This window comes from Ailuropoda melanoleuca, chromosome 3 (assembly GCF_002007445.2).
Source record: "Ailuropoda melanoleuca isolate Jingjing chromosome 3, ASM200744v2, whole genome shotgun sequence".
Lineage (NCBI taxonomy): Eukaryota > Metazoa > Chordata > Mammalia > Carnivora > Ursidae > Ailuropoda > Ailuropoda melanoleuca.
The window spans coordinates 18,312,602-18,338,856 of NC_048220.1; the positions used below are offsets into that span (position 1 = coordinate 18,312,602).

The window sequence follows — 26,255 nt, forward strand, 5'->3', positions numbered from 1 at the left end:
AGTGCAGGTCTGCTGGTGACGAATTCTTTCATCTTTTATAAATTTAAAAAAGGTTTTATTCTGCCTTTGTTTTTGAAAGACATTTTCCTAGATATAGGATTCTAGGACTTTAAAAAAAAAAATTTCAGTACTTCAAGTATGCTGTACCAGTGTCTTTTCACTTGCACTGTTTCTGACAAGAAATTTTTTGTGACGCTTATCTTTTTAAACTCTATACAAAAGAGAGTCTTTTTTCTCCAGCTGCTTTTAAGATTTTCTCTGTTTACATAGTTACAAGCAATTTGATCATGTTGTCTCTTGAGACAGTTTTCTCAGTGTTTCTTCTGTTTGGGATTCTTTATCTTCCCAGTTCTGTTACTTTATAGAATTCACCAAACTTGGAGAATGTCTGCCATTATTTTGTCAAATATGTTTTTTCTGCCACCCACTCCTGTGGTAACTTCAAATTCCATGTATACAGTTCACCGGAAGCTCGCCGATATGATCCAATATTTTTAAAACTTCCTTCTCTTTCATTTTGAGTAATTTTCATTGCTATGTCTTCAGGTTCATTTATCTTTACATCTACAATGTCTAACCTGCCATTAATCCCATCCAGAATATATTTCACTTGTGATACTACAGTTTTCATCTCTAGAAATTCAATTTGGATTTCACGTCTCTAACATTTTGAGTCTTTCCTCTGGCTTTACGGACAAACAGAATATCCTTATAATAACAGTTTTAATCTTGTAGTCTGCTAATTCCAACATCCATGTAGGTTCAGGATTGATTTTGGTAAACTGATATTTCTTCTCATTATGATCACAATCTTCTACTCATTTGTAGAAAATGTGTGAATGATACTATTTGTTTAGATGCCATATACTGTGAATTTTAACTTACAGAGTGCTGAGTATATCTATATTCTTACAAATATTGTTGAAATTTGTTCTTGGATGTTTGATCCTTCTGGATGTTGTTTTTACGATTTACTCACCAGGACTAGAGATGCTGGTGTATCTGACACAGTTTCTTCACCCTCCATCCCTTTTTGTTTGCCACTCCAGAGTAACCTCTCCGGAGAACTACTTTCTAGTACAGAAGTCCTTCATAATCTCTCTACCCAGTGCCTGCTGAATAAAGGGTAGCCTCTCGACTCCGGCATTCCAAACTTCATACATTAAGGTCCAAGGCCATTTGCCCAGCCTCATCGTCTATGCTTCTGTTTCACTCACTGTGTCTTACAGCCTCCATGACAAACATGCCTCCATGAACATTCAAGGGCCTCTACCACGTCTATACTTTCTTTTCATCCTATTTCTTCTACTTGGAACCCCAGTGCTTATCCAGTCGCAAAACTGGTGTGCCTTGCATATCAGTATATGCACTGTGTGGAGAAGGAACACAAAGGCAACTTCAGATAAAAATCTCTGCTCTTAACAAGCTCACTGCCAGGTAAGTAAGCAGTTACAGCACAGTGATGAAGAGAGCTATTCTAGAGGGATGGCATACATGACAGGTAGATAAAAGGAGAGCATGCTTAATTTCTGCCTGAAAAGTAAACTGAGGCAGGGGGTGTGCGGTAGTCAAGGAAAGCTTCACAGAAGAACCGTTCTCTGACCTGTTTGAAGGCCTGCCGCAACTTCCTTTTATTAGATTGAGCAACATGCAAGGCTATTGATTACAAGTATCTTGAGCAAAATAATCTCTACACATATATCAGTTCTACTGCAAAATGCCCAGAAATAGACCTTGTGTACAGTGAAGGCAGAGACTAAGACCAAACAGACCAGTTAAATAGTAACTACTGACGGCACCACTGGTATTTATAGCACAAATATGTCAAAACAATATAAGTAGGGTCTAAAAGTTCAACCGCATAACATGCAAAGTAATGGTAATGACTCATATATCTTTCAATTTATTGTGTATTATCACCAAAAAACCTACAGAAATTAAAACAACAAAACTTAACCTTGTTCACAATCGATGGCCCCTGATCTGATACACTCCCAGTAATCCGGGAATTATCGCTGTCCTTCATCAAAACAATTTTTGTCCAAGAAAACCTATCATACCTTGTTTTCGTTTTCCACCATGATAGCTTATCATCCACTGAGTACTTTCTCATACCAGACCCTAGCTAGGCACTGTATCTCTCATTTAATTTTCATACCAGGAAGGTGAGCCTCTCTTAAAATATGGTTTGTATGGATCGGAGAGAGTAATCACATTTCCAAGATCATATAGGTCTTAATATTCAGTTCTGATTCTGACTACACCCTGTGAACTTAAAACACAACTAAATATTACTTAGAGGATGCCTCCCATGTGCCAGGCGCTCTGCCTTTTATATATCGGGAGCTGAACACATTGCTGCTTTTAATCTTTCCAACAATCCCATGAAGCAATTGCAGGTCCACAGTCCTTTATCTAAAACCCTTGGATGCAGGCGCCACTTAGGAATTTATAATGTTTCGGATTTTTTGAAATACGATCGATCCTTGAACAACAGAGAAGTAAGGGGCACTGGCCCCTATGCAGTTGAAAATCCGTATATCACTTTTGACTCCCCAAACTTAACCATTAGTAGTCTACTGCTTGACCAGAAGCCTTACGAATAATATAGACAGTTGATTAATATGTATTTTTATGTGTATTATATACTACATTTTTATAATGAAGTAAGCTAAGAGAAAACAAAATGTTATTAAAAATCATAAGAGAAAATTCAGTTACAGTACTGTAGTATATTTACTGAAAAAACCCCACATATAAATGTAGCTGCAGAGTGCAAACCTATGTTGTTCAAGGGTCAACATGTGTACGGAGCACACATGCACATTTTATTATTATTTTTGGCTAAATCCTACATAACACTTCTTTATATTTAATTCATGTGTATGTGTGTCTGTAGTGGCTCTGCCCAGGTTCCACACCAGTTAATCTCTAAGGCCTTCCAACCTGATGTTGAAATAGGAAAAGAGGAAAACATTTACACAATTACACATACATAAAACATTTTAATATTTTAAATGTTCTACTGCAGGCTTCCCTGCCTCTAGGAAGATAAACCAAAAAAACAAGGAAATGTATAAATAAGGGGCACTTAGAGCTAAAATAAATGAAAATGCTCACTGCTTTAATTCAAAGGAGTTTCAAAGGTAAAGCATCAAAGTCTAACAGGCTGCCAACACATTGGATCTTACTGCACACATCTAAACAGCAGAGGTTTAAAGCAAAGATTGAGAAGCGGGAACCCTGGCTTCTCTCAGATCAGATCAATCAATGACTATCTCTCCAATGCAGACCTTTCCTTTCTAGAACCAAGTGTCTCCATTCCTAGTCTCAGCATTACACATTCCTTTTCTCTCATCCTTCCCTTCTTTCTTCTCTCCCTTCCCTTCTACTTCCCACTGTCTGCTTTTTTGCTCTCGTTTTCCTTCCCTTGTGTTCTTAATGGCATTCACGATAAGGATTTCATCTGAGCTAGTGCCAAAAAATAAAGTTCCCACAGATCTTTTGGTATTTCTCTGATGCCCATTTAAGGCTAAGTTTAGCTTAGAGAGTGCGAGGTTATAAAATGTTCTTAACAGTCTCATGAGTGCAGAAATATGTGTGTATGTGTGTGTGTGTGTGTGTGTGTGTGCGTGCATGCGCACGTGAGTTTGACATCTGTAGTTGGTAACATTCTCTCTCTGTTCCTTCTAATTTCTTTCTCCCTAAACCTTCAGAGTGCAAGAGAAAGGCAGACATTTTATTTCAATCAAACAAGTTCAGCTCAGTGATTGTGGTAAATGGTACTTAAGTGTGGAGTTTAAATAATATTATTTAGCATAAAAGTCAACCATGATGTTTCTTGTAATACCAGTACAGGAATTAGTCCAAAACTGCTTTTTCTCATTATAATGGGTTATATTTTTTTTCATTCAGATTAACTGCAGGAAGACATTTCTAATTCTCACTTGACCAGGAAGCATTCCTGAGCCCTCAAATAAAGTCGTCCCTTACTCTTATTATATTATTTGCATGTTATATTCCTTTTTAATGTTTAAGTAGATGACCACTATCGTTCTTTAGTTTTTCATTAACAGAGTTTATACCATTTGCCTTTGTAGCTTGAGCTCCAACTACCTAGCCTAACACTTAATAAGCCCTCAAAAGATACATGAAAATTAATATTCATAAATGAATTTACTTCATTTAAAAATAAAATTACCCTCCTATATAACCTAACTTACGGTTAAAAAAGCAAAAAGAAAATCTCCATAGCACTAGGGGGGAAACTGTAGATATTTTTAAGATTTGGGAATAAAGAAAGACTTTCTACAAATAATACCAAAGGAATAAATCATAAAAAAGCCTTTTTAGAGGGAAATAAACAGAATAGATCCAAAGCTTTAAGTTTTCACATACTCAACAACTCAGCAGTTGCATTTCTAAGAATAAAATTGAGGTTACAGATTTATCTACACAGATTCTTATCATGGCATTGCTAAAATACAAATAAGACAACGAAAAAAAAAAGAAAATCTGGAAATGACCCTAAATGTCAACTAATAGAGAAATATAATTATGGCAGGCAGACAGCTATCACAGTAATTGAGTTAAAGGTTTTAAATTAGATTGTCTGATATCCTCTTTTTGTCCTTATACTTCCCAATGCTACCATAAGCTTCACCTGGGCAAAGTTCCCTCATCTATGACACCAAGAAAAAAACTTTAAAAACATGGCATGATTGTAGAGAATGTAGATGCCTAGCCCTCACTGTTACAATGTGCAACACAACTATTTCAATCTATAACATAATGTATTTCATAACACAAACGAGGAGCAGGATACAAGCAGATTTCATGTTACAGAAGGGTGGATTCCAGTAAGAATGGAAAGATCTCAATCTTCATAAGCAATATATGTGTAGTAGAAAAAAGGATTCAAAGCATACCCCCCAAAATTTTATAATTAATTCTGATTGGAGGAATTATGAATAATTGCATATTTTTATCCTATTTTTGAAATTATTTTATAATAAAAGTGTTTCTTTCAGATAAAAATATTACAATGGAAGGAATTTTTTTCTGAAGAGGACTCCTTATACATTTCTTGGAAGCATCAAATCCATTGTGTATAGAATCCTGCATAGTATACCAGCTTATTCTCTCCCATGCTCCCCTGTATTCCTGGTCACACTAATTTGCTGTTACTTCATAGGCTAAACAAACTCACCATACGTACTTTATAAAAAAATTCCAAGACCATGGAATTAGTTAATTAATACATGCATCATTTGTTTCTGAACACACTCAGGTCTGGTCTACCTAATTCTCAGAATTCAGGAAAACCCTAGTTTGCCTGCTTCCACTCTCGTATTTGGAGAATCTAGATATGGTCTAAGTAGGCTGAACAGCTGTCCCAGTTAACTTTACTTCCTGAAATGTGGGTGGATAAACAAAAATATACGGAATAACTCAAGAGCTTATAATTAGACTACAAGTTGCCCATATGCAAACCTGAGGGGTAAAACTATGAGTGCCTCCTTTCAGAGAAGTTGCCATCATCATGTCCACTGAAATGGACTATAAGGGATGGGGCTATCCATCTGCTAAATGCCTAGCTTAGGCAGAACCATAATAATACAGCATTTGAACAACCAGGATTCTGACCAAGAAACCCTGCTTCACAATTGGGTGAGTGAGAACCCTGTGACTGGAGCTAGTCAAGCAGAGGATGAGTGACTCCTCCAAAAGGCTTTTAAGATTTTTTTTTTTATTATTCGACAGAGATAGAGACAACCAGTGAGAGAGGGAACACAACCAGGGGGAGTAGGAGAGGAAGAAGCAGGCTCACAACAGAAGAGCCCGATGTGGGGCTCGATCCCACAACGCCGGGATCACGCCCCAAGCCGAAGGCAGACGCCCAACCGCTGTGCCACCCAGGCGCCCCCAAAAGGCTTTTAGACAATGAGATCATACATAAGGTTCTACAACTGGATGATTTTATGAAACTTATCCTGAAGAGAAATCCATCCATGTTTCATTTTACACAAAGGCTCGAAAGTTTATATTTCATAGACTCTCACATTTGATCTCACCTTTTTTAAAGTAGCTTCAGATTCACAAATGGAATTTTTCTTAAAAATGCCTATACCTTTACATAGTAAAAGTATAAAAATAAACATGGGAAAAATTTAAAAAAAAATGTCAGTAGATTAAAAAGTTAATCTCCAATCCTCCTTTTTAAGGTACCATTTACTGAAAAATGTACATAGGAAATGTCACTAAATACAAGGATATTTGAAATTTCACCAAGTTTATGCATTTTCTAAAAGAAAGTCATGTTTACATGATAAAAAGTGTGTAATAATAATTTATGGATGATTTAAAAGAGTCTAGGATCTATTCCTAACAGACGGTCCTTACATAAGCCTGAAGGAAAATTCAAGATTTCAACAATCAAAGCCAAAGAAGCTGAAACAGGGACTTTAGGCTGGCTGCATCTGTGATCAAGTTATCACCGTATTTTGTCCAGAAATCCCTTAGGTAAATCCATTTCTTGCCTGCCCACCCCGCCCCCTCCAAATTTCTACTGATAAATAATAAGGTACATTTTAAGTGTTTGGGGGGAAAAAGGACCAGGTCTTGATATATGATGTTAATTCCATTTCTCTGTATTCTCAGGTAAATATTAAATGCAATATTTATATTTTTTTCAAATGCCATGTATACAGAGAGAGAAGCCAAAAGAGCTGAGTCTGCACATGTGCCTTGGACACAGCCGGTTTGTCTGCCTTCTACATTAGCAGTGACCATAAGAACTCTTTCTTTAATGCTAAGTATAAAAGGTCATTGTGCATATCAGCATGAGTGAGAGGAGAACTCCAAAGAGGTTCAGCTTACCGAGCACCAAGACTCAAGTTAAATACCATAATCATGCTAGTCTCTCAGTTACCACTCAGTCTCCGTCTCCAGTCCGGAAACCAGTCTGCCAGAAGCCTAGATAGCTGGAAAAGCAGCCCTGTTTTATCGTATAACTGATCCCCAGAGGCCAATTTAAAAGAAAATTATATGTGTCCTACATTAAGGAGGAAAAACATCCCTCATTTTACAAATTTTTTTTTTTTAAGAGAACAAAGAACATACATTTTGAAACTCTGTAACTGAAAAACACAATACGAACTTGAAATGTTAACAGGGCATGTGTGCTTATTCACTAAGCTCAACATAAATGAATTATTCCTTGTGTATCTGTGTCGACAATGTTTTTTAAGAAAAATTATTAGCTATTACACACTAAAATATTCCACTGAAAATATCTTCTAAAAGTGTGAAAGTTCATATTTGCAATACAGGAGTGAAAATTATTAACTTTGGATGAAAAAAAAGTTTTAAGGTAGTAATTAAAAATATTTTTAAGAAACAAACCCATGTTTTAAAAAATATCCTTCAGGATAATTCATTAATTAATTTTGTAATTTCTTCTGTAAACATGCTACTGTGCATGTAAGATATATGTGTGTCTTTACTGGATTCCCATAAATGTAGTAAAGAGTAACAAATCTAATGAATGGATAACTGTTGAAGAATGATGATGTAATGCCTGGAAGCCTCTGACTTGAAACTGCCCAATTCCTTTGCCAATTAGGAATTGACCTTGAAATCGGCTTCGGATGAGAGAACTACAAAGGTCACATGACTTTCAGAAAAATGAACATCATCTCCACCAATTATAATTATGTTTGAAATTTTAAACTGAAATATTTTTCATTCTGTAGTATTTAAATAAACTTAACATTATGTAGGAAATTTGTGTTATTCCATTCTCAACAACTTACCTTTTTATGCTAACATTTCATAATTAATTTTTCTTCCCAAAATAAAAGCATCTAGGAAAGACATTTAAATTTGCCCTAAGTATAAACATAAACTCTGTCATTGGTGGAATATATTTCAGTCCCAAGAAATCTCAATTACCTTATGAATAATATAAATATCATGAGGCATATATACATAGCAGTGTATGTTAAAAGGTTTCACACATTTTACTTTTCAAACTTTACTGTAGAATTCTAATTCCTCAATTTCTTCTCAAAATTTAACCCAAATACTAAGATGAAATTTTTGTCAGGATAATGAGTCTAATTTTTTAAATACAAGGTTTCTTTGCAATTTAAAACCTCTATACATACATAAACCAGCACCACTACTTATCTGTAATATTTCAATTCAAAAAATCTGAATATTTCAATTCAATCTTTAATATTTCAACAGCTTCATACACTCTAATATTCTGCAACAAAGAAAGCACTCTACAAGTTTAGATGCTATGACAAGCCCTGGGAAAATAAATTGAGGATGTATGTCGTTATGAGTAATTACGTAATAATGCTTTTAGTTTAACCTTACCTTTACTCATACGGTTCAGTGTTAAATATTTATCACATTTTATAACATTAAACATCTTTGATATGCCACTGACATCCACTTGCTTCCAGGACACCACTAAGAGTTCATTTAGCACATTGACACTGGCGATTTCCAGCAGTCTGCTGATCAGGAGTTTAAGTGCTATTCATATCATGGTAAATTGGTTTCATATTGGCTTGAATGACCATTTACACGGGTAAAGTAGACAACACTGGATGCCCACTGAGCATCCATTCCTCCAGTCCTTTTCTGCTGCCCAAGAGAACTTCCAGTGACCTCCCAAACTGAGATCACTTGGGTGGAGAAAACTCCCCAGTTGTTATTAGTTATGTCTCGTAATCTCACCATTCAAGTTATAGCCATCATCAAAGACGAATAAAAATATTATTTCATTAGAAGAATTTTCATTTGAAAAAAAAATCACATGCTTTTAGAACGAAAGAGACCTCTCCAAAGGGAGGTTCTCATCTCTCTTTTCTTACCTCTTTCGCACTGTGGACCAGTGAATCCATAAACACAAGCACAGCGGTTAGGTCCAATACAACGTCCACCATTCTGACACCCGTTTTCGCAGACAGCTGCAGACAAACACAGCAAGAAGCTCATTATATAGTAAATCTCCAAGTATAGGTGACCACTGAACAACACAGGTTTGAACTGTGCTGGTCCACTCATAAGCAGATTCTTTTCGGTAAATACAGTACAGTGCTGTAAATGCATTTTCTCTTTCTCAGGATTTCCTTAATCACATTTTCTTCTCTCTAGCTTACTTTAAGAATACAGTATATGATACATATAACATAAAGAAATATGTGTTAATCTACTGTTTATGTTATCAGTAAGGCTTCCAAACAACTATTAGTAGCTAGGATTCTGGGGATTCAAAAATTATACACAGATATTCAACCGCATGGAGGGTTAGCACCCTAAGCCCTGTGCTGTTCAAAGGGCATCTGTACAATACAGCATGGAGATCCAGTCCACAATGGATCTTACCTCTCAAACACAATCTACAGATTACATAACGCATTTAAATAAATACATATAATGTATATTGAGACAAAAGCCTACACAATTCATGTAAATCACATTGTTAGGCACACATCTGGTAAAAGTTTTTTTTTTTCTTTTAAACAAAATCACAAGGATTGGCTGGCTCAAATGCTCATACTGTCAGAATGTAACTATTCAATCCGCAATTTTACTTCTATTACCCCCATAATCAATTTTTGCAGGTAAGAAATTAAAATATGGGGAAATGTAGGAAAAAGGGGGCAGACAATAGGTAGCAGAGAGACAGGAAAAAAGTGGGGATGTGATATGGAAAAATAAAGAGGATATGGCAATAAAGGGAAGGAAAAATCAGAGAATAAAAAAAAGCACACACTCCCCCAATTAAAAAGACTGGGGTGGGGGCGCCTGGGTGGCACAGCGGTTAAGCGTCTGCCTTCGGCTCAGGGCGTGATCCCAGCATTATGGGTTCGAGCCCCACATCAGGCTCCTCTGCTGTGAGCCTGCTTCTTCCTCTCCCACTCCCCCTGCTTGTGTTCCCTCTCTCGCTGGCTGTCTCTATCTCTGTCAAATAAATAAATAAAATCTTTTAAAAAAAAAAAAAAAAGACTGGGGTGGGTAAATAAGAAAAAAAATAACATGAACAGTGGAGGGGGAAATACTGTCAATTCAGTAGTGAAATACCAAGAGAAATTACTAATGTGTACAGAGTATATACAGGATATAAAAGAAGGAAAACCTCACGGTATCAATAAATATTATTAAAAAATTAACCCAAAATCCAAAATTTTTAGGATGAACACAGGTAGCCTACACTGTTTCACTCTTTCCACTTGTCACCAGGGAGACCAGGATTCAGTTCAGGCTCTGTGGGCCCCAGCAAGCCAGAACGGACCCTGAGCGGCTCCCCTCCCTCACTGCCCCACTCTTAGCAGCCAGGACCACAAAGAGAAGACCACTCTGTAAAGACCATTCTACACATTTCCTGAAAAATCACTATTCCTACAAACTCTACTGATGGCAGTTGAATCCAAGAATCATGCCTTCTCCAAAAGAAAATACTGGTACTAAGAGCTTGTCTATCAACCCACCCACCTTGTTGAACATCAACACTGTCCTCACAGATGAAGAGGATTATATTCTATGACTCGCGCCCAAAAAACAGAGCTTAAAACATTAAAGTTAAGTGAGGGGGCAGAGCACATCTATGTGCACTTCAAACGAGCACGTATCAAAAAAGGGAAGCTCAATAAATAAACCGGTATCTAAAAATGCCATAGTGTGGCCATCTCCTTACCAGGAATACTGAGCTGGATTACCTATTTTCATTCAGAATGCTTCCAAGTGGCTTCTGTTCCGCTAACCGTACAAAATGAAAGCATACTTTGAAACAAAAGATTTCTTTATTTTAAAGCACCACTAAGCCAGTGGCTTTAAAATTCTTTGAATCAGGCTTTGCTCAAAAGCAGGAAGGATTCTATGTACGTTCGTACAAGTGCATCTCTGGAAGAATCACACCTTTCTGCTTCTTCACCTGTGCCAAGCTGAGCGCTGCACACACTTGAACTCATCCCTGTCTTGAAATATAGGCCAAGCAATAAATTGGATGAACAAATACAGAGGATAAAGGAAAGGAAATAAAGGTCATGAGAAGCGTGAGAAAGATGGGGGTGGACAGGAATGTGGAAGAAAACAAAAACCTGTCAGAGAACTCTCAGTGGTGTGGAACTCCATAGAAACAATGGCCAGCACTTGAACATTTCAAATGCTAAAAACACATACAGCAGAGAGGTAGCCCTTATCTAATGTAATTAATTATGATGTGAGAAATGTGCTTTAAATGTCATCAAACTGTAAGAAATAGAAATGGAAGGCACTTTTCCTGACGGGTTTGCTCATGAGACCCATGCTAGCCTTTAACACACGATTGGGAAAAAGCATTCAGGATTGACATTCAGGATGCATCCCTGGGTTAAATGGAGAAAGGGCTTCTCTCAGGGTTTTCCTAAACAGACTTCCAAATCCCAGGCAGGAGAAGAGGGCTAGCTACATAAATGTCTCCTGAAGAGCCTGTCCGGTACAGATGAAACTTAGACTAATCTGTCTAGGTTAGACTGACACGGTCTCTCTACTCATTGCTTTTTTTTTTTTATAGGAAATATAGTTAATGTTCATAAAAAATTATGTAAATGTACAACAAAGTTTTATTATTTTAAATGATTTAAATATTTTTAAAAATTTCTCTATTCTAATTCTTAATATGGTAAATATCAGCAGACAGAGCCCATTTAAACAAAAGATCTTCAGGATCCTGAATAATTAAAACAAAAATGTGAAGTAAGCTCCCACAAACAAAAATGATGAGACCCACTGATAGAGCCATTTGCTTTTACTTCTAGTTCTTGCCTGAGAGTGAACTCTTCCAGGACAGAGACCAGAGTTTGCTTGCCTTTGCATCCCCATTATCTACTGTAGAATTTGGTCCACCACAGACACTAAAAAACAAAAATCCTGTAATACGTCAAAGTTTTGCAGCCCTTTTCCCACTATTTTGCAAAGCAGAATGTCAGAGTGAACAGACAAGGAGTTCTGTTGTTCCAGCACATCGTGATCATGTCATCTTCCTGATTCTCAGCTCCCTTGCTGAAAATCGAGTTAAAATATCCTACCTGTGAGGGGCTTGAGGATTAAATAAAATGATGTATAAAACAAAGTGCACGGTGGCTACACATTAAAAGTGTTTTACCCACTTTAATTCTCCTTCTCTTTTATTCTACGGAGTATTTGTATGAAAATAAGACATCGTCTTATTACTACATTGTCCAAAGTTTACACTGAGGAACAACAGCCAAAAGTGGACCGTGCATATAAAAGTGGAATAAAAAAATAAAGAGGTAATTTTCCTTCTAAGAATAAGTGATGATGAAAGTTATTTTAGGAAGTAGTTTTTCTTGCAACAAAACATAACAGAAATGGATATTTACATTTTAACCGGAGTTGGAAAGAAACATGAATATGCCTAAATTTCCACCACGGAAAGAAGGCTGACCACCCAGGAAGAAAGAAATGCTTACACCTGGTGTGGGATAAAGCAAAAGGCAATGAGGAAAAACACAGGCTACATACTCTCCACAGCAACTTCCCAGTGATCTTCATCCAGGCCTATTATCTATATAAAAATTCAGTCTACATGCTCCCAAGTTCATATTTCCTTCAGCTCTCTCCAAAGATCTTAGCTCATACATCTTTCCAACTGGAAGTCTAACAGACTTTTTAAACTACCGAGTCCAACACAAAAATCCTGCCATCCCGTGTTCACAGCTCTGCCCAACCCACTCCCCCCTCAGTCACTCCCACTTCAGGAAATGACACGACCATTCACTCTGGAGCTCCATGCAAATCCTCCAATTGTCATCATGGGTCTTTCTGGTTTTCTCCCCCAGCACACCCCTCCATCAGCACACACTTCCTTCCATAGATTCTACCTCCAAATACAGGTCCAAGACAAGCACTTGCCACATCCTCAGTTATGCCAGCACCATGCACCATCACCACTGCAGAAGTTAACTCGCCGTTCATGTTCCCTCTCACCCTTTCTACAACCCAGCAGCAGACACAGTGATTAATTTTTTTAAGTTAATCACATCATATCACTCCACTGCTCAAACTACCTCAATGGCTCTGCATGATAAACTTAAGAGTCCCAATTTCTTTCCTTGGTGGGTAAGGCCGTTCACCACCATCTCTGAACTCACCTCCCACCATTATCTCCTCTCCTCTCTTTAGGCACATGGGTTTTCTTACTATCTACAAAACATGTGAAGTCTGTTCCCACCACAGGTCCTGTGAATCTGCTTTTCCCTGTTTAGAACACTTTTCCCACTGACCTAAAATGGAACCTTAAGGTCATCTTGTTTGCTCACCAATAGGCTTCCAACACCCTGCACAGCATGGGGCTCACAGCAGTGACTCAGTAAACACTGCTGAATGAAATGAAAGAGTGCTTTCTAAGGAACGCTTTCCACATTTCTGGGAAGGGAGCTAAGCAGTTTAAATGTTTTTATAATCCTCATTTTAGCAAATGTATTTCCAGGACTTTTCTGGATTCACAAGCTGAGAATTGTTACACCTGCTTCCCTACGCTCAGTACTATAATGCCATCTCTGTGTCATACAACTTAGCAACTGTCTTCCTTACACCAGGTCTTGAGCTGATGTGTACAAGGTGTCATACCTTGCGCCGTCGTATTTGCTGTGAATGGATTTTACTGGTTGCATGATTTGCTTCCACCGTATGTTCTATTAACCCTGACTAAATGTTGGGCAATGACAGTTTTGTCTCATGAGATATTCAGTGAATAAATTTTCATATATGCTGCTCTTCTGACCCAGTGCTTTTCCCTTTCCTCTGACTGAAAAGTATGGGGGCATCGGTATGGTTTGGCACAGGGCAGAAGAACATAAAAGCACCTTCTCCAGGCAGGGAAACTACTGTCCATCCCTTTACTTTCCATTTCTGTGCAAAGAGCAGGGAAGGTACATACTAGCTAGAACTCTTTCTGCAGAATCTTCAGGAAAATACAGACACACACAGATATGCCCCAAACAGATACAGCAGCTGAATTCAGACTGAAAGTGGCTAGTTTCATGACAGACTGGAACAAATACTTTGAAAGATCAGTTGAGGTAAGGCTCTTCCACTGTTAATTCTAACATAATTACGATTTTCCTCCCCTACAGAACAAAAGGCTGAGTTTCAGGAAGGATAACTGTGTCTCTTCTCTCGCAAGAGGATGACAATTAGATCTCCTAACACTTCTGTGTAGGTATAAAAAAGATATAAATCTGCCTCCTTATAAATATTGTTTCACATTGTTTTTTTTTAGTGATCATAAGCTCAAGTCCATTGTATAAAATTAATTCCTAAATATTTGAAGAAAATACAGTAAAAAAATCATACATGAAAAAAAGAAAGTTTGCTACAATTTGTTACACTATTGTCCAGCTCTTTCCTGCTCTTTCCTGGCCAACCCTAGCCCAAAAAAGTTATTACATTCGCATCTCCTATTCCTGCAAGAAAACTGGCCTCAATGCAGTATATTCTCTCAAATTCCTTAACGCTCCACTTCCCACACTTGTCAATCTCAGATTACCTTAACAGCTGTACCCATACCTGAAAGCCACCTACACAAGGGGTCTGTAAACTACAGTCCACAGGTCAGATCTCGCCCACCACCTTTGTATTGCCCATGAGTTAAGAACGGTTTTCACTTTTTTCTTTGGTTGGAAAATCAAAAGAGCAATATTTTTGTGACACATGGAAATTGTATAAAATTCAAATTTTGGTGCCCCAAAATAAAGCCCTGCTGAAAGGCAGCCAAGTTCTTTCACTTATATATGGTTTATGGTCACTTTGCACTGTAATAGAAGAGCTGAGTAGTTGTGACAGAGACCACAAAGTCCAAAATATTATCTGGCCTTAATAGAAAAAGGTGGCTGACTCCTGACCTGAACAAAGTAATTTTCTTCAAATTGATTCACCTACTTATCTGCAATTACTTTAAAAGAAAATTTCACAGCATTCATAAGTGGAAAGCTATATTACCCTAACTGAAAGGGACTCTTACTACGAACAACCACCCCAAGAAGATATCACTTCACAGCCATTAGGGATGGCTATCTCACTCACACACACAAAGACCAAAAAACAAAACCGAAATAAGCGTTGGTGAGAATGGTGGAGAACTTAGAAGCCATGTGCACTGCTGGTGGGAATGTAAAATGGTGCAGCTACTAAGGAAAGGAGTAAGGCAGCTCTTAACATTAAAAACAGATTCGGCAGATGATCCAGCAACTGTACTTCTGGGTGTGGTACTCAAAAGAACTGAAAGCAGGGACTCAAATGGATCCATATTCACAACAGCCAAAAGGTGGCAACACCTCAAATGTCCATTCATGGACAAACAGATAAAAACAAATATGGTATGTACACAAAATGGAATATTATTCACCTTTAAAAAGGAAGAAAATTCTAATATGTGCTCTAACATGAATGAGCCATGAACACATGATGCTAAATTAAAAAAAAAAAAACACCTTATCTCAAAAGGACATATACTGTATGATTCCACCTATCTGAGGTAGCTAGAGTAGTCATATTCATAGAGAAAGAAAGTAGAATGGTGGTTGCCAAGAGATGGGGTAAGGGAGAAATGGGGAGTCAGTGTCTACTGGGCAGAGAGTTTCAGCTTTGCAACTCAAAAAAAGTTCTGGAGATGGATGGGAGTGATGATTACACAACAATGTGAAGGTACTTAATGCCACTTAAAATGTGTACTGTACACTTAAAATGGTAAAAATAGTTAATTTTATGTTTATGCATATTGAAAACATTTTTTAAGTTTTTAAAATTCAAAGAAAAATAAGATTAGCTTAAAACAAGGTAAATATTCTTGTACACCTACTACTTCGTCTTTCTACGTTAAAAAGGTTGACAAGAAATTTTTAGGGAGACCCCGAAGATTAGCAGTGAATCTAGACGCTGCCTCCAATGAAATTTAAATGAAATGAAAAGGAACTTTGTCACTATTTCTGATTCAATGCTCTTTAATGTCATGTCCTTCTATTCATTCACACTTAAAAATATGAGGATTCTTAAAGGGTCCCAAAATTTGGGAAAAACAAACCTCCAGTGTTCTCCAGTGATATGTCATAATCCAAGAGCTACCATCCCCACATCCTTGTTAAAAAGTTATTTCTTAATTAGTACAGAATATTCTCTAGTAAGTGAAGAAAAGACCTTTACTGGAGTAAAGTTCCCTCTTTCACAACTAAATAGGATTTTTAAAAAAACATTACAGAGCCCTGCACTATTCCATTACATAATTAAATACATATGAGCAAAAGACAATTTATAAGATTGGCTCTCCTCGAGTTAATTTTGGGATAGCCTAAAGAGAGTGAAATCACAACAATCTTTACCGTGTCTTCAGGAAGGCATTCATGTTTTATGGAGCAAGATTTTTTTTAAAAAGCAAGTCAATATTAACTAGTGGTATGTGTCAAATCTGAGGAAGTATTAGTGGCATTCAACATCAACACTCTAAAACCCAAACATCTCAAAAGAAAAAAAAAATCTCCTATGACAAAATTTAGTTGTAAGGTATGGCTTACTGCATAAAGTTATTTTTTTTAATGATCATAGGCTTTACAGGCCCTTCCATTTTGACTTACTATGAAATACCTACTAAATCAAATAATTTCTAGTAAGTGAAGTCTATCCCAATGCTCCTTACGTTGTCCACAGTAAGTTCCGATATATCCCTTCTGGCACTGGCAATGGTCATCCGCACAGGTCCCTCCATTCATGCACCTAACATTGCACTGTTGGACTGCAATAACAAAAATATAAAAATATCAATCACTGAAAGTTTAGCATCTGTCAGTTATAAAACTATACTAAATCTCCAATTCAATGACAAATAAATTCTACACAAATGTTATGACCCACATATATACTTATTTGTGTAAGTGCACATGTGAGCTTACCTGTCATGGCGTTATTTGGTAGGCATTTAAAATATATTACACTTTCAGTGTTAAAAGAAATCAGTAATATGGTGACTGGTAGCATAGTTTCTAGGAGGTGGGAGGCACGTGTGTATCCATCCGGGATGCAGGGGCTGAGTGTCTGCCCTATGGGCTCAGCTCCCTGCTCTAACACGAGACTCAGTATCTACCCTGGTGGAGCTAACGGTCCCATAGAGAGAGAGAGGCAAAACACTAGAAACAAACACTACAATGTCATTATACATTGTGACAAGTTCTCCAAAGGAAACTGTGTTGTAAAGGAGAGTAGCCTGGAGCCAAGGAGGAACCTAGACAGGAGGGACAAGACCGTTCTGATGTGACACTTAGGGAGAGTTCTGAAGGAAGAGGAGCCAGACATCAGAAGTACCAGAGAGGAACCTCACAGGGAGAGGAACAAGCAAATCAAAAGACCCTAGGATGGTGGAGAGTTTCCTCTATTTAAAGAACTGAAAGAGTTATGTGATTATAAAGAGTCAGGCTGGGAAAAAAAGATCTTAGAGAGGCATCCTGAGGCCAGCCAGATAATGCAAGGTCTCCCAGGCCATGGAAGGTTTGGCATTATATCCCAAATGTAAAAGAAGTCATTGAAAGATTTAAGTAAGAGAGTAAAATGATGCAATTTGCATTTTTAAAGGATTCTGCTAGCGGCTCTCCAGAAAACAGATCCGAAGAGGGCAAGAGGGGAAGCCAGAGAGCCATTGGGAGGTTACTGCAATAGTCTGGGGAAGAGATGAGGGGAGCTGAACCACAGTGGTGATGGAAAGTAGGGGATGTATTTGAGATGTTTTCCAACAGAACCCACAGGTCTTGTTAAAAGAGTCAACATGAGAGAAGGTGGGAGAAACTAAAGAGAAAGAGAAACAGTTGCTTAGGCACTGGGTTGACCGGCAGTGGCACTTGCTGAATCAAGAGAAACTGAAGTAGACTATGGGCAACAATGCATCAAATTTCCTGCTGCCAAGTTTCAGACATTTACTATGCATTCAAGTAGAGAGGTGGAATAGGAAATGGAACCCGTGAATAAGAGACTCAAGGGAGGGATCTATTCTGGAGACAATTACTATGAGTTAGCAACATACTGGTAGTACTTGAAGGCATGTATGCAAATAAGTTCACCCAGGGAGGCCCAACTGTTGAGAATGCCAAACCCTGAGTGGAAGTCTGATGAAGAAGATGCAGATAGGAGACTAAAAAATAATAATAAAAGGAATACTGTAGCCACTGATACTGCACAAGCGAAGGGAAAAGAGCACTTCATAAAGAGGGTAAATAATGGTGCTAAATGCCTTGGGGGAGTGGAGCAGGATGGACTGGAAAAGAGAGAAACATTCCTGATGAAAAGGGAGTACTACTCAAGGCCACTGAAATTCACGGATTCCCTATGAAATTATACACCATAAACTGAGGGTTGAGCCAGTGAATGTTTAGCTGCCCAGGCAGAGGATTAAGAAGTTGAGCTGTAAAATTTCTGCAGGATTTTTTTTTTTTTCTGACAGCAGTTATGAGTAAACTAAGAAAACAGGTTAATGAAAATATGGGCAAGAATATCTTCCAGGTAGTCAGACCAGGAAGGCTCCTGAAAGCACGGGAGGAAATCAGCTACTCAGGGTGGTAAAGAGAGCCTGGATGAATTGTTAAGAACAACTTTAAAAGGCTGAGAAAATGACAGATTATCGTCAAAGAAAATGGAACTGGAAGTTTTTACACATAAGTTTCATCGGAAGACAATGACATTGGTCATATAAATCTTGAATCTTCAGTTTCTCAGTCAGACACGTTCTCTACTACCTCTTCTGCGAGAAAATTTGGAGAGATAAATGTTAAAAATAAAACAATGTCACTCTGGCTTGAGGCAGATTTAAAATTTTATTTAATTACTGAACAATTAAATAAACAGAATCTGCTTCCACCTTGTTATAATATTATCTTAAAACACTGGCCTAAAAGACTAATTCTGAGGACCTGACAATCCTGAACTGGGTCAGGAATAACACAATCCTAGTCCACTCTTGTGATCTTATAGGGTTGCTGAGACTTAATACGTGTAAAGCAAAGTGAGTTAATGTATGTTAAGCATCTGGTCAGTATATAGTATTTGTTGTCCTCCCACTCCTCTTATCTTTCTCCTTTAGTTCACCCACGAAACAGGACATGAACTTCAGGATTATGCAAAGGCAATAAATAGAGCCTAGGGTTGGGACCTACAGGTTTCATCTTCAGAATACATGGATTCAAATCTACGTTACCCTGGGCCACTTACTTACTTCACATGTGCCAAACTCCTTTCTCTGTAAAATGGGATAATAACAGTACCTCACAGTATTCATGTGAAGATTAAATAAAATGCTATAGTCAAAAACAAAACAGTATCTGGCACAGAGTAAAAACCCAGTACATTACAGCCCTTATTCACAAAGACTTTCTTTTCCGCTGAATCCAGGTACTTTCACTGCATAGATGCATGGTTTCCGGACCAGAATTAAACCATTCTGCTTAATAAAATATCATTACCTTTTCCCCTTTAGTTGTTGGTGGCAACAATTAAGCCACTCAAGATTTTTACTTCCAAGTAAATACAGATTTAGTTAATGAAGAAAATAATCATCGCTGTGTATCCTTGTTGAAAAGGACATTTGGTATTTATTCAAAAGCTTCAGAATAATGCAGTAAGTAAGGTCACATCTAAGAAACATACTTGATTTTGATCCACAGGTTGGTGATATCTGGCCGCTGGAACAAGTACACATGTTAGGACGGGAACAAAATCCATCTCCACAACTATTTCTACAAATTGCTGTAGAAAGCACAATAGGAAAGTGAAGGAATAATTAGGTAATAAACCACAGTTTACAAAACAAGAATGCTACAGCCTACAACAATAAACCTGAAAAACTAAGACAAAAAATACGGTATGCGTAATGTCTAATTTCAGATATGCAACAAAATTACCCATTGTAGACATGAGACTAAGTCTCACAAATATCCTTATGATAATGTGCAAACAAATGAAACTATTTCAAGTTCCATAATCCTTTAGCTCTCTTATCAATACAGGTCATGTTCTCCATTCAAGGCAGAGCGTTTATACACAGAATTTACCCCAAGACGACAGACTGGGTCGTAGGAAGCTGGAAGGATTGAGGAAACCCAGAGGCCCTGCATACCCTCAGGAAACCTAGCCCACTCTGGAAAAGACCTTCACAAGGCATAGAAAATATAATATGGGCTGAGCTAGAGACTCCAGGCCCTAAACAGTTGGCCCAGCCCCAGGGGTTCCATGCACATTCTTTCCCAGCTGGTATCTGACCTGCCCCATCATCAATCTTTGTTCTTCTTAATAAATCCCTCTCTCCTCCCTCCAGCCTTTCTTCTCCCATGCTATCACCACAACCTAGCCTATTCCTGCTGGTCAGAAAAGCTGCTGCGACATTTTGATGGAGGGAGAGTCAGAGCCTCCTGCAGCTGTGACCTCCAAGGTATGAGGGTCATCACAGCAAAGAATGTTAGGCTCACTGACACAGCACATACCGTGGCTCCTCAAAATCATTAGCAGAGTGCCTTCAAATGGGATGTCTCTCCCATATTTACAGTCAGTTCATTTAAGAGCTGATATTCATCTCTATACCCAACACTGAATTCTCTATTTGCGCACAAAGCCTATGCGCTTTAATGCTCCATGACGGGATCCAGGAGGATAAGAGGACAGTCTGGGAACATCCTCAATCTTGCTAAAAACATTCATGCAAATGTGCACATGTCTTTTGCTAGACAGGGGTCTCACAATTTGCAAAGAGATTGGAGACCCCCAATAATGTAAAGGGTGTGTTGTATAGAAGTGAGCTAACTCAGGGTGCCTGAGTGGCTGTCAGTTAAGCATCTGCCTTCAGCTTAGGCCATGATCCTGAAGTCCACCATCCAGCCCCCTGCTCAGCGGGGAGTCTGCTCCTTGCTCTCCCTCTGTTCCTCCCCCTGCTCATTCTCTCTCTCACTTGCTCACTCTCTCAAGTAAACTCTTAAAAAAAAAAAATAGAAGTGAGCTAACTCAGTCACTGTTTTTCTTCCCCAAACCGCCTTTGGACATCCATGTAATATGACCAGCATCTCCATTAGCACTCCTTATAAATGAAAATGTCACAGATCATAGAGTGAAGATAGAAAACTAATTTTAGGCAAGAACATGGTTCCTGCCATGGAGTTGGCTATTGATTTTTTAAATGTGCTACAGTTTCAGATCACCAATAATTTTCCAGTGACACAAGTCCACTAAAATACTGTTTTATTTCAAAGCTCCCTCACCCCCAGCAGGCTGACATTTAGTCTAGGCTTAGGTGATCTACCAAGTGCCCCTACCCAGATTCTAAACCCAAGGATGGTCTCATGGCTGGAGACTGGTCATCTTCAAACAACAGATCCCGGTCATGATCACAGGTGTAAGCTCCATGCCTGTGAGCCAGTGAGAAGCAAGAGTGTGCTGGTCCTTCTTTCTCACACTCATCTCAAACTATGAGATGCCTCACCTAACTACTTTGCCCTCCTACCATCATGAAAACCAAGAGACCCAGAATAACAAAAGGAGAGGGAAAGAAGATATGAGTGTTAGGGTTTCTCTGATGCTGGGAGAAGATGTGCAGCATAGTAAAGAGTATATAGGATGAAAAAGGTCTGATGTGGAGTTTTGCTGTGCCATGGACCCACAGCAAACTTAGAAAAAGACCACACAGCTTCTTTGTGTTTTGTTTTCTTCTCAGTAAAATAAAACAAAGGGATTATAGTGGAGTATTCTGATGTCCTTTTAGGCTCAAATGCTATGATTTCAGGCCAACCCCTTCCCATTCCACTAATCAAAATGCACTTTGTAGCAAAATTTCACAAATTAATAAATTCTCCCACTGCTTCAAGTTCTAACAAGATCTAAAAAAATGAAAAGTGAGAAAAGTTAATTCCATTTTTTTGGAAACAAATATTTGCAAGTTCAGAAGTACTTCAATGATCTTTAAAGGTCACAACTAAGGACGCTAACAACAAACACAGAAACTCAAATCTAAATACATTAGGTTTCTAGTAGTTTGAGAAATGCATTTTTCTTTTATTATCTTCACATCTTCATGAAGCCTGGTCAACACTAAACAGATTAAAATGAGAAAGTAATCATTTTTAATATCCTTCTATAAAGAAAGAATGCTGATGTATAAATGAAATGATTAATCCTTGGTCCTCATATTCGATTTGTGTTTTACTTATCTCTTTTTGTAAGCTGCCACAGAGCTTTGCCTTTTGCTAAATGGTAGAAATTCAGTAAAGCCTTTTGCTAAATGGTAGAAATTCAGTAAATATAATAAATAACTTATCACCAGGAAATCCTAGAATGAAAATTCTTGATTTTGACTTGACTTGATACTTGATACTTGATACTTGATACTGCTTTCAATTTCAATTTCATTATTACCTCCATATATTATCATTTTAAATGTGAAAAATAATTGAACTACTAAATTTAATGGAAAATATTAAAATTCAAAATTTATGTGAGATCCATACAAGAAAATAAAAAGGCATTACATTTTTCCTCTATTTTATGCACTATTTTTACTCTTGGGTATTTGAATTATTTTTTTAGAGATTTATGATGCATGTAATTCCCAATGTATTTCATAGGTACCCAAATATTTCAAGTAGTAGGTATGTGGGCTATAATAGTCACCATTGCTCTGAGATATTCAAAGTTGTTCTTCTAAACAAGAGCACAGTGTTACTGAAAAACTTAAAGTAGTTAAAGCAGACACCCAGAGGGCTATATATGTATACATGTACATATATATTTCTACTTCAAATATTCTGGAAGGCTCCGTTCTCTGGAATTCCCATTCCACAGCGATCCAATAAAATCTGACTTTACAGATTTTCAACACATACCATAAACCGATCCCTTCTTCTCGGCTGCTCTCCAACTCAATAATGGCAGGCACATTCATTACATTCAATGAGTCAGACTTTCCGCAGTGCCTAAGTCATCCCAGCTAGTATGGCAGCTGTGTGGTGAGTGACATTAGCCGTTGGAGGATTCTAGGAACCATGTTTTTAAAGCAGGCAAAGTGATGCCCTACTGGCCTGTAAGAGTAAATACACCCTCCATATATGCCTCACGTAGATGATTTCTGTGTTGGGGAAAAAAAGAATGGAATACCCTTTCCTTCTTTTTAATAAAGACTTATCATCAGAGAATTTATTTAAAATATTCATGAATCACTTTAAAGAACACAGTCATTGTTTCCCATATCCCCCCCCCTACTGGAAATTGTGGGATTTTTTTAGGGTAGACAATTATAAGAAACAAAAGTCTTCACAACACATGGGATTTCATTTCTTTTTAAAAACTGCAATGAAATAACATGAAGGGTCTATCTCAAACCCACAAAACCAATAAATATAGAGTCGGAAATGCCACTACATCCTTATTATCCCTTGGCTAGTGTGGCTTGCTCTTTTTCTCTGTTCACAGTTACATAATTATCTTTTCCCTGGAGAACATGAAGGTCAATCTAAAGTCAAGATTGGCTCTAAATGAATGTGCTGTGTATGATACCTGGCTCTCCTCCCAACAAGACAAATGTGACGGCTAGATAAATACACAGGAGAAGGGCAGTCACACTTCAACTCAAGAAATTAACAGGCATGTGAAATAAGACATGCCATGGTCCATTACTATGACGCTGGTAACTAATGACTTCTCCAGTTAGAACTTGGGAGAGCTATGTACACAATCTGGAAACAAAATAAAAGAGTAAAACTTCTAAGGTCAGAGATACAGAACTTTGAAAGCTCTAAGCCTCACACTTTGGACATCTACTGTATACTATGAGATGTGGGGCCTGTAAATCCTAAATTTAAATATCTTCAAAAAAAATAAAAAAGGTCATTTGGGAAGAGTTCTTTTAAAAATTTTGTTGACCTGGGTCAACTCTAACTCCCTATGAGAGTTCCTTTCATATCTATGTTATGTGGCTGTTGAGATGAAACCAGAGATAATAAAGTGGTTTTGTACAAAGGCCTAAGAAAGCTTGATCTTCAAAAGGCCTAAACCTCATGCAGTCAAAAGCCAGATAATTTACATAATCACATTGTGGTCTTATCTGGGCTCCTTTAGGAAAAAGTGGTTTTGAGTTATCTAGGGAATTGCTGTACTCCCCCTTCAGTTTGTATTAATAGACACAGAAAGATAAAACTTCCAAGTATCTTTGAAACCTTTATCATTATTGCCCTTCAACAGAGCCTAGAAGCCAAGTCTAAACTGATGTAAACCGGCTGCTTCTTCCCCAACATTCAAATGGGGCCTCGTCCTAATTATCACTGCTTTGTGGCCACTGGATTCTAACAGTAACTGTGTGTCCCGGACAACTGAATCCAAGAGCTCAGCCCAGACATGGGGCCAAGGCACTGCCCAAGCTGGGATCCCAATCAAGCACTCACGGACAATGCACTGGTTTCCTCCAGGAAGCGTCTTCCATCCCGGGCAGCAGTAGGAGTGGAACCTGGATCCGCACACATTGGGCCTGCGATGGACAAGCGAGGTCACACACGCGCAGGGAAGTGTATGGCAACACATTTGCGGTTTTGCCAAGCAAAAACCCTGAGCGAGATTTCCGGACAACAAACAACCCAAAACTACACTTCAAATTCTTGGGGCTTGGGGTGCAAACATGGAAGTAAATGGGCTGGAATGGGGGAGGGTCGGAAACGTCTAAACCTTGCCTTTCATCTGCCCTCCCTTACTGCCTTTTTAAAGGGCGAAAAGAAACATGGAAACATATAATTTGCTACTACTCTAGGCTCCGGATGCAAAGAACAAAGGGAACACTCTGTTTCAAAAATCCTTGCCCTCGTCCCCAAATCCGTCTCTCCTTAATCCAGTTACTTTGGCCCCGACGTGTCAAGGAAGGCGCGTCGGAAGGCGAAGCGCTGGAGGTTGATGATTAGAGCGAACCGTAAGCCCCGCACTCGTTCTCAAACAAAAGGCTCTGGAGCTGCGCCCCCGACGGTGGGGAGCAGGCAGGCTCCACCAGCCCCGACGCAGAGTGGACTCAAGCCCGCCCTCCGCCCGACACTGGGAACCTGCTCCCGCACCGCGGGCAAAGCCTGCGCTCTACCATCCGCACCGGGGGCCTTGGACCCAACCCCCCGAGGGAGGGCTTTTTGCCGGGTGAGCCGCGGAGGAAAAGGGGGAGGCGCTCCTGGGAGTCCTCGGGATTCTGGTGGAGGCGGCCGCGGCTCGAGCCACCAGAACTAGGTTCAGGGAGGGGTGGGATGGAAAGTTGCCAAACGCAGGATCCCCCCCGCCTCCTGCCCACCTACCCTCGGAGCACGTCCTGCTGTCCTCGCCTGCGGACGCGGCTGGCTGCCGCGGCGCCCTCCTCACGGTACTCAGGCACAGCGAACCCGCCTTCAGAGCCCGCCGCCGCGGGCCGGACCTGTTGCGGCGGCGACTGGGGCCGGGGTGGCTTGGGCGGTGGAGGCTGGGGCTGGCCAGCCGTGCCCTGCGCCCAGAGCGCCACGCAGCCCAGCCACACGAAGTAGGGCTGGAGAGCCGCCGCCGTCTCCCCATCGCGGGAGCCGAGAGCGCGCGGACCAGAGTCCGCGGAGGGGGCGAGCCGGGAGACAAAATCTGCGCGGCCTGAAAAAAGTCTGGGTCTAACAAGCCCTCCGTCGGCTCCCAAGACTCCCTGGGGCTCGGGCTCCCTGCAGTAGCGGGAGCCCCGGACCAAGCGCCGGCCCCCGGGCTGCCGGCGGGACGCGGGCTCTAGCGCAGCGGGCGGCGAGGCGCGGCGGCGGTACGGCCCGCAGCCCCGCGCGGCACGTTGCATCCCCCGGGCCACGGCCCCGAGCGACTCCGGGACCGCCAGCGGGCGGGGGCGGGAAATTACAAAAGTAACCCGAGCAGCCGCGGCGTAAAGTTACAAAGAAAGCGGACCTCAAAAGAAAAAAAAGGGCCTGCACGCAGCGCCTCGGTGGATTCCCGTGCGCTCCGGGAACAGATCTTGGAAAGCTGCAAAAGTCACCAGAAAGAAGCCGGCAAACAAACAAAAGTCGCCCCCCGAAAGAAGAGGGTCTCCTCCCGGCTCGCTTGGAGTACCGCGGGGCAGCGACGCGCCGGCGGCAGCGCGTGAAAAAAAAAAAAAAAAAAAAAAAAAAAAAAAAAAAAAAAAAAAAAAAAAAAAAAAAAAAAAAAAAAAAAAAAAAATGGCTGTCTCTATC

At 39.5% G+C, this 26,255-nt stretch overlaps 1 protein-coding gene across 2 annotated transcripts in view; it reads right to left on the reverse strand.

The window, feature by feature from the left end:
* The window catches only part of FBN2 (fibrillin 2), a 260,894-nt gene extending 234,737 nt beyond the window's left edge, over positions 1 to 26,157 (reverse strand). For both annotated transcript variants that reach the window (XM_034655954.1, XM_034655955.1), the window contains exons 1-5: positions 25,356 to 26,157; positions 24,474 to 24,556; positions 19,702 to 19,800; positions 16,712 to 16,807; positions 8,889 to 8,984 (exon numbers count right to left, since the gene is read on the reverse strand). In XM_034655954.1, the coding sequence (XP_034511845.1) occupies positions 8,889 to 8,984; positions 16,712 to 16,807; positions 19,702 to 19,800; positions 24,474 to 24,556; positions 25,356 to 25,864 (883 nt within the window). In that variant the 5' untranslated portion in view covers positions 25,865 to 26,157. The remainder of the gene's footprint in view (positions 1 to 8,888; positions 8,985 to 16,711; positions 16,808 to 19,701; positions 19,801 to 24,473; positions 24,557 to 25,355) is intronic.
* Positions 26,158 to 26,255: the final 98 nt, after the last annotated feature.